At 36.5% G+C, this 16,715-nt stretch overlaps 1 protein-coding gene across 3 annotated transcripts in view; it reads right to left on the reverse strand.

Annotated features, from left to right (window-relative positions):
* The window catches only part of STAT4 (signal transducer and activator of transcription 4), a 107,894-nt gene that overhangs the window by 43,063 nt on the left and 48,116 nt on the right, over positions 1–16,715 (reverse strand). For all 3 annotated transcript variants that reach the window (XM_021074683.1, XM_021074684.1, NM_001197305.1), the window contains 1 exon segment: positions 1,252–1,350. In XM_021074683.1, the coding sequence (XP_020930342.1) occupies positions 1,252–1,350 (99 nt within the window).

Genomic DNA, 16,715 nt, shown 5'->3' on the forward strand with positions numbered 1-16,715 from the left:
AAGAGGGGGCTACAAAAAAGGACAGCTGAGAGTACATAGAGAATATCATGTATTAGTAATAGCATCTCAATTTTCACCCCCCAAAGCACTGAATCAAACTATGTTTACTTTAGAAACTTTATGTTTTAAATTAAACAAAGAGGATACTATTCTTCTTCATCATCTAAGAAATAAGTTGTTAAAACTTCACACTTTTCTAGAAACAACCATAACCTGACAGTAGCTAATCTGAGAATTTTTAATAGCTGAAAAAAGATACTTTTCTTGGCCCTCAAAAATAAACATAGTAATATGATTTACTAAATTATGGATTGTGACATTTGAAAAATTATTTACATGCTCTTTCCTTTTTCTAAGAATTAAATGAAAAAGTATTCCTATTGACCTCATTAATTCTTCTGCTTGTCTTTAGTGGAGGCTCTGAATTCATTCAGCATAGTGGGATCATAGTGGGATCAAACATCTAAAATATGGCAGGGCAAAGCACACTGAAACAGTCGACAAGCAAGTTTTTTTTTGTTTTTTTTTGTCTTTTTGCCTTTTCTAGGGCCGCTCCGGCGGCATATGGAGGTTCCCAGGCTAGGGGTCTAATAGGAGCTGTAGCCACTGGCCTATGCCAGAGCCACAGCAACTTAGGATCTGAGCCACATCTGCAATCTACACCACAGCTCATGGCAATGCCAGATCCTTAACCCACTGAGCAAGAGCAGGGTTTGAACCCGCAACTTCATGGTTCCTAGTCAGTCTCGTTAACCACTGAGCCACACGGGAACTCCAACAAGCAAGTATTTATGGGGTTTCTGTAAGACAAAATTCCTGCTTTTATAGTTTGGACTTGTGGGATAGGAAATTGGGAACTACCGAAGGGTTCTGAGCAAGATCAATTCCCAAGGATAAACATTCTGCTGAGGGACGCAGACCCAAATGGTAGTTAGGAATTCAGCTAGGAGGTGGTTACTACATTCCTCAACTGATCCTGTAAGACCATGGACCAGAGTATGACCCCTGGAAAAAGAAAAGGATGTATAGAGAGGATTCTAGAAACAAATGCTGAAGACTTGGAGGTTTTCTCAGTAAGGAGGCAGAGAAGAGGAACTATTCAAACATAATCTGAGGACCTTGATTCTAAGTGACTGGAAGGATGATAGCAACATTAACATTGGTAGAAGATGGTTGGAAAGAAGATGAGAATTTATTTCAGAAAAATTGAGTTCCAGGTGATAACAAGATTATAACTTCAGAAAATATTACCTGAATAGGCATGTTGGCTGCAGCCAATATTCTCCTCTCTTCCCTTAAACAATTTGAAATAACCACGGCCACATGCATTGGATTTCCATGAAATTTTCCCTGAAAAAAAGAGTGAGCAAAAACAGCATAAAAGTTTAAATATATACATCATAAAAATCACTATTTGCAAATTAAAAATAATCTCCTAATAAATAAGTGAATTTTTTTTTTTTTATGGCCGCACTTTCAGCATATGGAAGTTCCTGGGCTAGGGGTTGAATCAGAATTGCAGCTGCCAGCCAACATGGGATCTGAGATATCTCTGTGACCTACACCATAGCCTGCAGCAACGCCAGATCCTTAACCCACTGAGTAAGGCCAGGGATCAAACCTGCATCCTTGCAGAGACATCAGGTACTTAACCCACTGAGCCACAAGGGCAACTCCAGTAAGTGAAATTACTTGGGATTTGTTTCAACAATCTATTCTAAAGCTGCAGAAACTTATATTCCAAATGTAGATTCCTATGTGGCACATTGCTTTACCTCCAAAAATTATTTTTAACACTTAAAAATGGTTCTGAGCATCTCTGTAGGAAAGGACCTGAACATATACTCAGGAGGATTAATTTACTATAGGGTTAGGGTAAGTTTTACAAGAATTACTTCTTCGTAAATCTCTATGAACCAGATTGTTCAAAGTTCTTCACTTGTTAACTCTGTACTTCATGGTTTGCTTAAAGCATGTTTTTGGTCCCTGTTGGGTGCTGTTCCTGTCAAATAGCTCGTAACTACATCAGTATGCCAGAGTGAAACCTTAGCACACACGTTTCAGCAACAACCCTTTTACAACATGTATGCATATACATTTTATCACCAATGCTAATGGTGCAGATATTGTAAATTGGTAGCCTGTGGGCCAGATCCAGCCATTAGTTTTGTTGTGTAAATTGAAATACTGCAATCCCTTCAGGGGAGCATATGCTACCTACCCATAGCTGCCATAGCGTCCACTACTGAGTGACCCAGGCACTCTTTTACTTTACCTGCCTTTTCTTGGTTTACAGGACTAATTTGAACAATACCATCATTTGAGTCGGTAGTGTTAAATTCCTTTGTTACTAGCCCTTTCCAAGGCAGAATTAATAGGAAGCACAATAAACAGGAACAAATGCATTTATTTAGTTTCCCTCTGCCCTCCTCTCTGAAGGAGGTGCTACTTATCTATGAAACAGCCAAAAGGTCAATAGCAGAAAAGATAAAATAATAATCCACAAGTGGAAAATTAATAATTAATCAAAAATAGATTATAGAGACTAGTAAATGAAAAGGCCTTCCTAGGAAAGAAATGAGATTATTGGTTGTAAACATTTTTATGGCCTAATCACTGCCAATATTTATTAGATGATGCATTCTAACTGACACTTCTACTTGTAAAACTAGGGTAAACGCCAAGTATCTGAATTCCTGCTTTTCCATATTCTATAGCTTTCAAAATATTTTCGTCCTTCAAATCAGAAAACTCTAAAAGGAAACGAAAGCAAAAATGAATTGACACTAACTCTTAAAGAAATTAAAATGATCCTATTTATTAAGTAGGGGCACCAAATTTCTGATTTCTACATGCTGACAATTTCGGATTCTCCCTAGTTAGAATTTGTTCCTGTTGTTAAATTTTCCTATCTATTGAGGTTTTTGCCATATACCGTTCATTTAACTCTCTAAGAAAAGCTGTGTTCTAATTGTGCCTTAAATTTATTTTAAAAATAATCCACTGAGAAAAATAAAGGGCTTCTCCCAGGGCTACTTTTGAGGCTGTATTTATGCAAACTTGAAAGTGCTTCCCATCCAAAATCAGGAGTTCCTCTAAGATCCCAAGAATCACCACTATTTGTCTTTGTTGTTCCTTACTATTATAGCTCATTGTTGATTGTTCAGGTACTATCTTTCAACATTTCTCAGCTCCTTTGTCTACATTTTTTCATTTTCCTTTCCTACTTGAACTTCTTTTGGCTTTGCTTTCAGATTCTCTTTCCCCCTTGTCTTGTGAAGTTAAACTACTCATTTTTTCTCCTTCGTTAAGAGCAAAGAATCACCATTGTTTTTCTCCAGACCACCTTTTCACTTTCCTTTTGCATTTTTCCTAACTTAGTCCCTCACTCAAACATGAGACAAAAACATCTTATGGAAAAATTGATCACTATAGATTCAAAACCAAATTAGTACCTTTTTATGATCAGATAATTTATTGTTTTTTAATTTTTATTGAAATACAGTTGATTTACAATGTGTTAGTTTCAGATGGACAGCAAAGTGATTCAGTTATACATACATACAAATATATATATATATATACGTGTGTGTGTGTATTCTTTTTAAGATTCTTTTCCATTACAGGTTATTATAAAATATTGACTGTAATTCCCTGTGCTATACAGTAGGTCCTTATTTTTTTTTATCCATTTTATATATAGTAGTGTGTATCTGTTAATCTCAAAATCCTAGTTTATTCTGCCCTCCCCCGCTTCCACTTTGGTAACCATAAATTTGTTTTCTATGTCTGTAAGTCTCAAATTAGCACTTTTAATTTTAATATAAAAGATATATTTATGTTTACCTTTCAGTAGTTACCATTTATATGCAGCATGGACCCCCCCCAAAAAAAGCAGCAACAACAACAGAAATTTTTAAAAAACCCATCCCTAGGTGCTTGGTGGTAAGAGGAAGGAAAGAAGGGAAACTGCTCTTTTTTATTATGTGTCTGTCTCTCTAATGTGTACATATTTCAAATATCTTCTACTCTGTGGCTTTTCACTATCCCCTAGTGTCAATAAATAGAAGTTTTAATTTTAGTAAAGTCAAATTTATTAATTCTTCTGTTTATGGTTAGTGCTTTTAATGACTTAAGGAATCTTTCCCTACATTCATTGAGGTGTCTTCCTATATATGTATATTTTAAGTCTTTAGAATTTTGCCCTTAGTTGTAATTCACTTGGAGCTTAAAATAACAAGAGGTGGCTTTCACTTTTTTCTACATGAATATTCAGTTCCAATAACATTTATTAAACATTCTGTTCTTTCAACACTGCTCTGCTGGGCCGACTGTCCTAAATCAAGTGCTCATATGTGGATGGGTTCGTGTCTGTCTCAATTCCATCTTATGGTTCTGTCTATCTCTGCTCTATCAAAAGGCTGTCTTGTTATTAGAGCTGTATAATAATTTTATTTCAAGTAGATTAGGTTTTCTTTGCATTTCCATATAAATTTTAGAGTCATTTGTCCAGCTACACACGTATATACACGTAACCATATTGAGAATTTGGTACTAAAACTTTAGATACCTTTGGGACACTTAGCATCTTTACAACTGTGTTCTATTCATTTAGGTCTATCGCTCTACTAAGCATTATAAAATTTTCCACAGGATTTTACACATTTTTTATTATGTTTATTTCTAGGTAATTGGTATTTTTGATAATGGAATAAATGTTATCTTTCTTTCCTAATTGTTTTCATTGATATGTAGAAATATATTTGACTTTTGCTTTTTAAATTTTTTTATTTTTATTTTTTAATGATTTTAATTTTTTCCATTATAGTTGGTTTACAGTGTTTTGTCAATTTTCCACTGTATAGCAAAGTGACCCAGAAAGACACACACACACACACACACACACACACACACACACACACACACACACACACATATATACATTCTTTTTCTCACATTATCCTCCATCACGTTCCATCATAAGTGACTAGATAAAATTCCCTGTGCTATACAGCAGGATCTCATTGCTTATCCACTCCAAATGCAATAGTTTGCATCTATGAACCCCAGACTCCCAGTCCATCCGACTCTCTCCCCCTCCCCGTGTGGCAACCACAAGTCTGTTCTCCAAGTTCATGAGTTTCTTTTCTGTAGAAAGGTTCATTTGTACCGTATACTAGATTTCAGATATAAGTGATATCATATGGTATTTGTCTTCCTGACTTACTTCACTTAGTATGACAATCTGTAGTTGCATTCATGTTGCTGCAAATGGCATTATTTTTTTCTTTTTTAAGGTTGAGTAGTATTCCATTGTATATATACAGTACATTGTATGTACTGTATCTTCTTAATCCATTCATCTAATATTTGACTTTTATATATTGACTCTGAATTCAGCAACTTTGCTAAGCTCTTACTAATTCTAAAAATGTAACATCTCATCATTTAAAATTTATCAGAAGATTCTTTAAATTTGCTGCAACACAAATCATATCTTGTACGAATATTAACAACATGTTTTTCCTTTTCATTCATCTAATTTCCATCAGGGTTTCACCTTTTCCCTATGACTTATTTAGAAATGTATTGGTTAATATTCAAACAGAGATTTTTCTCTTTATCCTTATTTTTTGTACTGATTTTTCAAATAAATTTTAAAATTCTGATCAGATGTTCTGAATGATTTCAATCACTTAAAATTTATTGAGACTTCCTTTGTGGCCCGGCATGCGAACCTTTTATAAATATCCCATGTTAGGAAAGAATGTGAATTGTGCAGTTGTTGGTACAAATGTGTTATAAAGATTCATTAATCCAACTTTGTTAATTGTTTCTTCAAATTTTTACATCCTTGCTGATTTTTTTGGCCTAATTTTATCAACTATTGGAAGAGGCATGTTAAAATCTACTTTGTGAATTTTTCTTCTTGTTGTTCTGTTATACATATTCAGAGTTGTTATATATTACTAGTCAGTCAAATCTTGTATTACTATGAACTGACCTTTATCTTTAATAATGCTTTTTGCCTTGAAACAAAAATATAAACTATGACACAATGCTTATTATCACTTAGAATTTTTATTTTGTCCTTCCTGAAAGAACTCTTTTGATTAATTTCAACATATATATAGATATCTAAAGTCACATATTGACACTTCACTTATAAAAGGATAAATATAAAGGAAATAAATTGGTTAATGTATGCCTAAAACTTGTTCACATATTTACAGTTCAACTTTTCTATATCTCTTTTCAACTTAGACTCATTGTAATCCATGTTTTTTTTTTTTCCATAAAATAATGTCCCCTGGGCCATCAAGAAAGTCAGTGATGTAGCATTTCTTTAAAATGTGCACCACTATTACCTCTATTCTGTAAGTTTTGATGTTATCACTTTTTTTCTTTTACCAGAAGTTCTCAATAGAAAGTTTTCAGACAAGTACCAAGGTTCACTCACATTTCTTCTGCAAATGGTCCTGAAATGGTTTGATGACTAAAGTTTTGAGGGGTTGCAGTGGCCTAGTCGTGCCATCATGATTAACAACCACATCGCCATACTTTTTTTATTTTTATTTAATATTTATTTATTTAGGGCCACACCCACAGCATATGGAAGTTCCCAGGCTAGGGGTTGAATTGGAGCTACAGCTGCTGGCCTATGCCACAGCCACAGCAATGCAAGATCTGAGTTGAGTCTGCAACCTATACCACAGCTCACTGCAATACCAGATCCTTAACCCACCTGAGTGAGGCCAGGGATCGAATCTGCATCCTCATGGATACTTGTGGTTTGTTACCACTCCTCACCACACTCACAGATGAAAATGTTACATAACTATTCAAGTATTTGTCCATAAAATCACTGAGAACTAGAAAATACAGCAGGTTCCCAGATGTCTGCTCAAGAAGACATTCAACTAGTCCTCTGTCAGCTCAACCATCATCTGTACTATTTTGGTTCACTCCTAATAACATCTTTGAAGAAGTTCTGGTTATATTTTATTTTTTTGTCTTTTTGTCTTTTCCAGGGCCACACCCAGGGCATATGGAGGTTCCCAGGTTAGGGGTCTAATCGGAGCTGTTGTCACCAGCCTACACCAGAACCACAGCAAAGTGGGATCTGAGTCACATCTTCGACCTACACCACAACTCATGGCAATGCCAGATCCTTAACCCACTGAGCGAGGCCAGGGATCAAATCCTCAACCTCATGGTTCCTAATCGGATTTGTTAACCACTGCGCCACGAGGGGAACTCCAAGAAGTTCTGATCGCTAAACACCGTTTATAGTTTAAATGAAATGCGTTGGTAACTTTAGCAATTGGCACTTAGGTATAAGATTACAGTGATATACTGCTTTTCATAATCCAAACTCATACTCTTGATTTCTTTTTAAAGATCCCTTTGTGGGGCTCCCTATGGCTTAGCAGATTAAGGATTCAGTATTGTCACTGCAGCAGCTGGGGTCTATACTGTAGCACTGATACAATCCCTAGCCTTGGAACTTCTGCCTACCTCAGGTGTGGCCCCAAATTTTTTTTAATTTTAAATATTTTTTAGTAGATGCAAATTATTACATTTAGAATGGATAAGCAATGAAGTCCTACTGTGTAGCACAGGCAACTATATCCAGTCTCTTGGGCAAGAACATGATGGAAGATAATATGAGAAAAAGATTATATATATACACACACACACACACACATACGAATGACTGGGTCGCTTCACTGTAGAGCAGAAATTGGCACAACATTGTAAATCAACTATACTTTAATTAAAAAAATCCTTTTGCATTGACAGTGCAATTTTAAGTTGTGTCAAAGAAAACCAACTTTCCTGCCCAGCATTACCCATTTGATCAAACACAAATTTTAATTTTTCCTTGGTGGAATCATGTTGGAAATTAAGTGCATTCTGTTAAAAAATCAGCAGGAAGTTTCTAATAAATGGATATTGCACCCCTTAATGATAATCCTGTGCAGGGCATGATTAATTTACTCCAATCTCCCATTATGCAGAGATTTCATTCATCTATTGTGAGGAATTTGACCATTTCTCTTGCCAGTATTGCTTTGTGTAGGATAGACAATTCTTTTGCATGAATCTCAGTAATAAAATATAACAGAACTTCTACTGTGGGCATATTCCTTCCTTTCTTATATCCTATAAAGCCCTTTATTGTTGCTTTCTAAGAAAATATGGAATTTAGGATCATCCATCTAGTGACAAATAACTTGCTTAACAAATATCAAATTCATACGTTGCTGATTTGTTCCTGCCCCATTCTGTACACACGAAAACTATTTATTTCAATCCTAAATCATAGTATTCTACTGACAACACTTAAGTATCAATTACATTCAATGTGTTGTGCCAACAATGCACATAATTCAACTTAAGTGACAACAACACAAATAACTATGATCCAACTTCACATTATAGGAAATGACAATGACATTGTAATTGATACCTGACAACAGCAATTAAGAGATGCTATTGATTATAAGACTCATTCTGATATCAGAGATGTTAAAATGCAGAAAAGGTTATCTTAGAATCAACCAATATGCTATTTTATTCTTTTTGCTACTTTATGTTAAGTTCCTTGGCTTTCCTTCAAATTCTTCTACTGCCTTGCAACCAATTTTTAAATTTAACTCGTCACTGAAGAGGGACTAGTTCATCTGCTCTTTTTCTTTTAGATGGCCTAAGGAATACCAGAATCTAAGTAAAGGAATTGATGATAAGGCTTTCTCAAAATAATCTCCTCCATTCAAGTGGCACGAAATCTGGGACTTCACAGCTAGACTTTCACTTCTCTGAGTTCCTTCCCCTTTAAAATGCAAAGATGTAAGGGAAAGTTAATACTACACTTAATTCATTTCCTCTGCATTGTGAAGGATTTATCAGACATGTTCTCTGGCTACAGTGACCTGGCACCTGCAGGATGAGAATAAAGGGTCCCAGGGAAAATAAATGGAGAAATTTTGGGAGAGCCTTGAAAGAGGAAGGTAATAGTAACCAAATGGGATGTCGGATTCTGAAGAAACGTGTAACCAACAACTGTCTGAGCTTGGTATCCTCTAGAAGCTAACCTAAAGGAAGGAGTCCAGTGTAAGAAGAATTACATAATTGGGAGTTGATCCAAAACCCCTCCCACAGTTATGGGAATGGATAAGTGAGATGAGGAAGAGAAGGCATCCAGTAAAGGGTGTGTTATCAAGCCATTGGCTATGATGTGTTGGAAACCCTGGGAATAAGTTAGAAAATGTTACTTGGAGTTATCTACCCAAGGTCTTTGGGAACTGAAGTATTTTTGCACCAGTTCTCGTTATTATCCCTAAAGCAAAAAGACACAGATGTTGGCATCTGTAAGTCCACTCGATGGAACTAAAATAATAAAGCCTGAGGGGACATGGGCAGGGCAGCCCCTTCCTCTGCTAAACCAGCTCTTCTCCTAACCTCAGTTTGAGAAATATTCAACTTCTCATTTTTTAAACTGCCTACAACCAAACTGCACTCAAATGTTGATATTTCTTCTTTCATGGAATCTACAGGATATGAAGCAGTTGTCTCCAATTACTGAGTAAAATGTTTTCATTCACACTTTTATTGGCAATCTGCGATTGACTGCAGAATCCTGGCTGCCAGCTAGCTCTCTCTCCATTATTCTAAATACTGCTACTAAATCATTTTTATCCTTGCCCCTTGCCAGGGTCAAACACATTGGCCATGATAACATGCTCTTAGCTTCAGCCTCTTATTATTTCCTTCTCTTTGTTCTGAGCACACAATTTTTCTTAATGGGTTCTTTCTAACATTTCCTCACTAGAATTATAAGGATATATATACGGTGGGGGAAAATGGCTAAAATTGAAGAAGAACTAATCTAGTTGTCTTAAGGCTGACTTAAATGTAGAATGGTCAATCTAACAGATTTAAAAAGCAATTATCTTTCATGATAATTAAAATGGCAATGAGGTACACGCTAGGTTAAAATTCAAAACACTGACCATACCAAATGCTGATGAGGATACAGTGCAACAGGAACTCTCAAATGGCACAACCGTTTTGAAAGGCAGTTTGGCAGTTTCTTACACAGCTAGAAATACTCTTATCATATAATTCAGCAGTTATGCTCTTACATATTTATCCAAATAAATTAAAAGATTATGTCCAGTACAACCAATATTGAAAAACATTATGGATGTTTGTCAGTAAACTAAATATAGAATTACCATATGATCTAATGATCCAACAATTCTACTCTCTCTCTATATATATAGATATATACACATACACACACATCTGGATATATATATATATATATATATATATACATACATATATATATATATATAGACAAAACTATAATTCAAAAAGATACTTGTGGGAGTTTCCATCATGGCTCAATGGTTAATGAACCTGACTAGTATCCATGAGGATGTGCGTTCAATTTCTGGCCTCACTCAGTGGGTTAGGGATCTGACATTGCCATGAGTTGTGGTGTAGGTCACAGACGTGGCTCAGATCCGGGGTTGCTGTGGCTGTGGTGTAGGCCAGCTGCTACAGCTCTGATCTGACCCCTAGCCTAGGAATCTCCATATGCCTTGGGTGCAGCCCTAAAGACAAATATAAATAAATAAATAAATAAAGATACTTGCACCCCTATGTTCATTGCAGCACTATTCACAATAGCCAAGAAATGGAAACAACCTAAATGTCCATCAACAGAGGAATGGATTGAGAAATTGTAGTACATATACACAGTGGACTACTACTCAGTCATAAAAAAGAAAAAATAATGCCATTTGCAGCAATATGGATGCAACTAGAGAATCTCAGACTGAGTAAAGTAAGTCAGAAAGAGAAAGACAAACATCATATGATATTATTTATACGTGAAATATAAAATACCGCACAAATGGGGAGTTCCCATCATGGCACAGCAGAAACAAATTCAACTAGAATCCATGAGGATGTGGGTTCGATCCCAGGCCTCGCTTAGTGGGTCAGGGATCCCGCGTTGCTGTGGCTGTGGTGTAGGCTGGCGGCTGCAGCTCCGATTGGACACCTAGCCTGAGAATTTCCATATGCCACAAGTGCAGCACTAAAAAGCAAAATAAATAAATAAATAAAATTAATAAAATAAAATAAAATATGACACAAATGAACCTATTCTACAAAACAGAAGCACAGACTCACAGACATAGAGAACAGACTTGTGGTTGCCAAGGAGGAGAGGGGTAGGAGTGGGATGGATGGGAGTTTGGGGTTAGTAGATGCAAACTATTACATTTAGAATGGATAAGCAATGAATTCCTACTGTATAGCACAGAGAACTGTACCACTGTACATATATATGTGTATATATATGTATATATATGACTGACTTTGCGGCAGAAATTGTAAATCAACTATACTTTAATAAAAATGTAAACAATTTTTAAAAAGCTTATGTCCACATAAAAATCAGCCCACAAATGTTTGTAGCAAACTTATTCATAATTATCAAAACTTGGAAGCCAAAAGACAAAAAACAAACAAACAAACAAAAAAAAACACGACGAAAACAACTTGGAAGCACCAAGATGTCCTTGAATGGGTGAATGGATAAACAAACTGATACAGCTATGATGTTATATTATTCAGTTATAAAAAGAAATGAGATGTCAAGCTGCACAAAGACACAGAGGAAACTTGAAAACATATTGCTATGTGACAGTAATCAACCTGAAAAGGTCACATACTGTAGAGTAGAACTATGCATACAGTAAAAAGCTCAGTGGTTGCTGGAGATTTGCTGAGAGGGACTGAGGGATGAGTAGGTAGAGGGTAGGAGATTTTCAGGGCAGTGAAACTATTCTGTATGATACTGTAATAATGAATACAACTACATTTGTCATTTGTTAATGCTCATAGAACTGTGCAACACAAAGAGTCAACTCTAATGCAAACTATGGACTTTATTTGATAATAGTGTATTAGTGGTTCATTAATTGTAGTAAATGTACCATGCTAATAATGCAAGCTGTTAATAATAGGGGAAACTCGGGAGTTCCAGTTGTGGCACAGTGGTTAACGAATCCAACTAGGAACCATGAGGTTGTAGGTTCGATCCCTGCCCTTGCTCAGTGGGTTAAGGATCCAGCATTGTCATGAGCTGTGGTGTAGGTTGCAGACACGGCTTGGATCCCACGTTGCTGTGGCTCTGGTGTAGGCCAGGGGCTACAGCTCCGATTGGACCCCTAGCCTGGGAACCTCCCATATGCCGCGGGAGCAGCCAAAGAAATGGCAAAAAAAAAACGGGGGGGGGGGACTCTCCAGCAGGGGTAGGGGAGAGGCTGATGGAGTATTTGGGAACTCTCTGTATTTTCCACTGAAATTTCTGTAAATCAAAGACAGCTCTAAAAAAATTAAACCCATTTTTTAAAATCATCTTTCTGAAGTCACAGTTCTCACATATTCTTATGCTCTTTCTTTTGCCGGGAATGAACAAAAAAAAATTTTTTTTTCTTTTTAGGGTCTCACCTGCAGCATATGGAAGTTCCCAGGCTAGGGGTCTACTTGGAGCTGCAGCGGATGGCCTATGCCACAGCCATAGCAATTCGGGATCCTTAGCCCACTGAGCGAGGCCAGGGATCGAACCCACTTCCTCATGGATATTAGTCGGGTTTGTAACCTGCTGAGCCACAATGGGAACTGCCTTTTTTCTTTTTTTAAATTTAAGTGAATAGAATTGCCTGCCTCTCTTGTTCAGTTAGCTCTAAACTCTTTCAGCACCACAAGGATTTTCTTGGTAAAAGAGAAGTGAGGTATAGATTCTCAATGAATACAAATAATCAATGCCCCATATCTATTTATGCTAATAATAATACATCCATCTTAAAATTAACTAAAAATTAGCTACAGGTGTCAATAGTTAGTCTTGTTTTTTTTTTTCATTTTTATTTTTTTTTCCTTTTTGCCTTTTCTAGGGCCACTCCGGCGGCATATGGAGGTTCCCAGGCTAGGGGTCTAATCAGAGCTGTTGCTGCCAGCCTGCACAAGAGCCACAGCAATGCAGGATCCAAGTCGCATCTGCGACCTACACCACTGCTTACGGCAACGCCGGATCCTTAACCCACTGCGTGAGGCCAGGGATGGAACCCGAAACCTCATGGTTCCTAGTCAGATTTGTTAACCACTGTGCCACGATGGGAACTCCAGTCTTGGTTTATTTTTTTAATTAAAAGAAAATACTTAAGGTATCATGTATGTCTTCTATAAATTGAGTCTATTTCCAGCACCATGTTCTGGAAAGGCTTAACTCATCCTAGACAATTGCTATGAAGCACCTGGAGAGTTCTCTATATGAGGTCAGAGGAAAACTGAGTTAGTGGTTATTACCAGCTGTGTGACTTCAGGTAAGTCACTTCTTCACCTTCTTTAAGTGCTCCTGAGTCAGTTAATAAGACTTGTCATTCTTCAGAGAGTCATCGTGAGGATCATGCCAGATAATTGAGAAAGAGCGTTGTAACTTGTAAAGCACTCTAAAAATATAAGTTTTCTCTGTTGCTTCATGGGGGTATTTGGAGAGTTTAAAGCTCATAATTGGTAAATCAATAAAAACAAGACAAAAATCTTCCTGTTAATTTCACAGAAAGGACCAAAACTGATGGGGAAAAAAAAAACAAAGAAACAAAAAACAGTGAAGACAGAGTTGTATTCTGGGAAATGTATTTACATGAATACAAAAGAAACTCTAGAAAAAGGAAGACTATGTATTTGGGGTTTTTTAAAACATTAGACAATAAGGGACTTTCCTGGCATTTCTTAAGGATTAACTTGCACATGCAACAAGTACACTAAAAGCTGCTTTGAATAAAAAACCCAACTCACACAAGCTAGCAATTAAAAATAATAACACAGTGCTCCCTCCTGAGCATAACTTATAAAATCTTTGGATGAAAATAATCAATAATACATTTTCTATGCAAAGAAAAAGGCCTAGGAAGGAACATGACAAACTTTCATTAATGATGTTCCTTGAGGAAATGGGATTAGGGATGGTGGTGGATATTTTCACTTTTACTTCAATTCCAATTATTATTATTGGAACTTTAAAAAATAATTAAGTGTGTGTTACTTTTATCATTAAAATGAACCATGTAGTGATAAATTACACATGTATGCACCACACCAGATCTTTCTGTTTGCTTGATTTATGCAGAGGTTTTTATAAAAGATGAATGTTGGCTTTGAAAAATTGTCATTCAGGAGAAAAGAGAAAAAAAGAGAGTCAGAGAATAGTTAGATCATGATGATGACTAAAATTTGGTGCCTTTGGGGAACTCACAGCTTTGTAATGAAGGGATAAATGAATTGCATAATTCAAAATGACAGGAAGAGAACAAGGTAGACATTAACAAACTCCATCATTTATATGTTTGAACATAGCAATAATAGGACCTGCCATCTACTGAATACCTATTAGATGCAGAGTGTATTATAAGCTTTGTTTTTTGTGGGTTTTTGTTTTTGTTGTTGTTTTTTCACCGATTTCATTATTAATATTACTTTTGGTTAAAGTATAGTTGATTTACAATGTTGTGCCAATTCCCGCTCTCCAGCAAAGTGATCCAGTCTTTGGTTTTAGTGCTGATGATAGCTTGCAAGGTACCTATTGGGAAGCCCAGGGGTCATGTCTTCTGTGAAAAGTCATAGAACTCAGAAGGTAAGGAGATGGTGTGCTTTCATAAACCAAGTGTATCTCATTCCACAAACTACGACCTTTCCAAATGACTACTGCCTTTAAAAAGTGCATTCCTTGAGGTCTCACACTCTATGTGGCTGTGGTCAGATGCTTAGCGGGAAATATAGGATGAAGTTGCTAGCTAATGTTCTGCTCTGTGTATCTCAGTTTTTTGAATTCCCTGAATTTGCCCAATTCTCTGCATGTACCCCAACCACCTTAGCTTGAGAGAAACAAATTATTCTCTAAATTCACAGTAAGTCAAAATAAATAAATAAATAAATTCACGTTAAGCGCCTGGACAATGCTTTGAGGTAGGGTCAGTTGAACCCAAAGCATTGCATTGTATGCATAGTGTCGATAGAAGAGTTAATAATTTTTGGAACAAAGAAAATTGCCTAATTACTTAAAGCTCTGAAGGGCAGAGCTTGGGTCTCTCTAACTGTGTATTTCACCAGGCATTTTCAGCTGTGAAAGCTGAATTAATCTCCTAATGTCAAAAATAAATAAAAAATAAAATAAAATAAGGGAGTTCCCTGTGGCTCAGTGGGATAAGGATCTGGGGTTGTTACTGCTATAGCACAGGGATCATGGGATCTTCCACATGTTGCGGGCATGGTCAAAAAAAAAAAAAAAAAAAAAAGGAAAAGAAAAAAAAATAAAAGGAAAAATAAATAAATAAAATAAAAAGTGCATTCCCTCTTTAACTAGACCCCCTCAGCCATAGCTGTGTTTAATTTTATTTTCCCTATAAATTATCTTTATAGTTCCCTAAAATAAACCTGTTCAAAGGTTAACCATTCTTTATGGAACCTCAAGATAGCCACAGTGGTTAAACAAACAAATCAACAGAAAATGCCCATGTCCTTGATTATAAAGAGATTAAATCATTTTCTTGAGATGATTTAGATGGTTTTTTTCTTTTTCTTTTTCTTTTTTCTTTTTACAGCCATACCTGTGGCCTCTGGAAGTTCCCAGGCTAGGGGTGGAATCCAAACTGCAGCTGCAGGTCTATGCCACAGCCACAGCCATGCCAGATCTGAGCTGTGTCTGTGACCTATGTCATGGCTTGTGGCAACACAGGATCCTTAACCCACTCAATGAGATCAGGGACCTGCATCATCATGTATACTAATTGGGCTCTTAATCCAATGAGCTGCAATGGGAACTCCATGAGATGATTTAGGTCTTAAAATCCACTGGCAGTTATGCTTGTTGTTGGTAGCATCAATCTGTCATGGACCCTGAGTGTCTCTGTGTGATCTTGCTGGGTATGCCAAGAATGCATTTTTGCATTTTGGGGAATTTGCATTTGCAACAATCAACCTTAAGTGATGAGGTAATGTCTTCCCACAGCACAAGAGTAGGCTTGCTTCCTCTAGCTATAAAAGCAGTGAATTCCTCGAGTTCAATGTTCCTTTCCTGTAACCCAACACACTGAATGTGCTGACAGCCAAGACGGGCCCCCTGGAAACTGTGTCACCCCTGTAAGACACAGAGGACATGGGAAACTAATGCAAATGGGTGTATGAATACTACCACTACTACTTTTACTGTGAATAATAAAAGCAAGTCCCATGTCTTTATCTGGAAACCATGAAACAATAACAAGCTCATTTGTTAGTTTGAGAGGAATATAAAATCCCAGATCCTGCATGCTTCTTGATATTAATTTCTGTTGCAAAACTTAGCACATATCACTTCTACTATTTATTCCTATATCTAATTCCAGTCCAGACGCTGCATCTTTCAAAAGCAGGAATTGGTTTTCTTTAAGACAAATCTTAAAGTTGCTGGCACCTTATAGGAATCTCATAGATGCTTGTTGAATGAGAACCTGATAAATGTCAATTGAGATGAATAAATTACAATAATTCCCTCCTAACTGAGAAAAATAAAAAAAGCCTATTATTTCATCTCAGTGTTGGTAAAGATGCTGTCTTTAAATCCTTCTGGAGGTTGTATTAGTCACTTACTT

Source organism: Sus scrofa, chromosome 15, assembly GCF_000003025.6.
Source record: "Sus scrofa isolate TJ Tabasco breed Duroc chromosome 15, Sscrofa11.1, whole genome shotgun sequence".
Taxonomy (NCBI): domain Eukaryota; kingdom Metazoa; phylum Chordata; class Mammalia; order Artiodactyla; family Suidae; genus Sus; species Sus scrofa.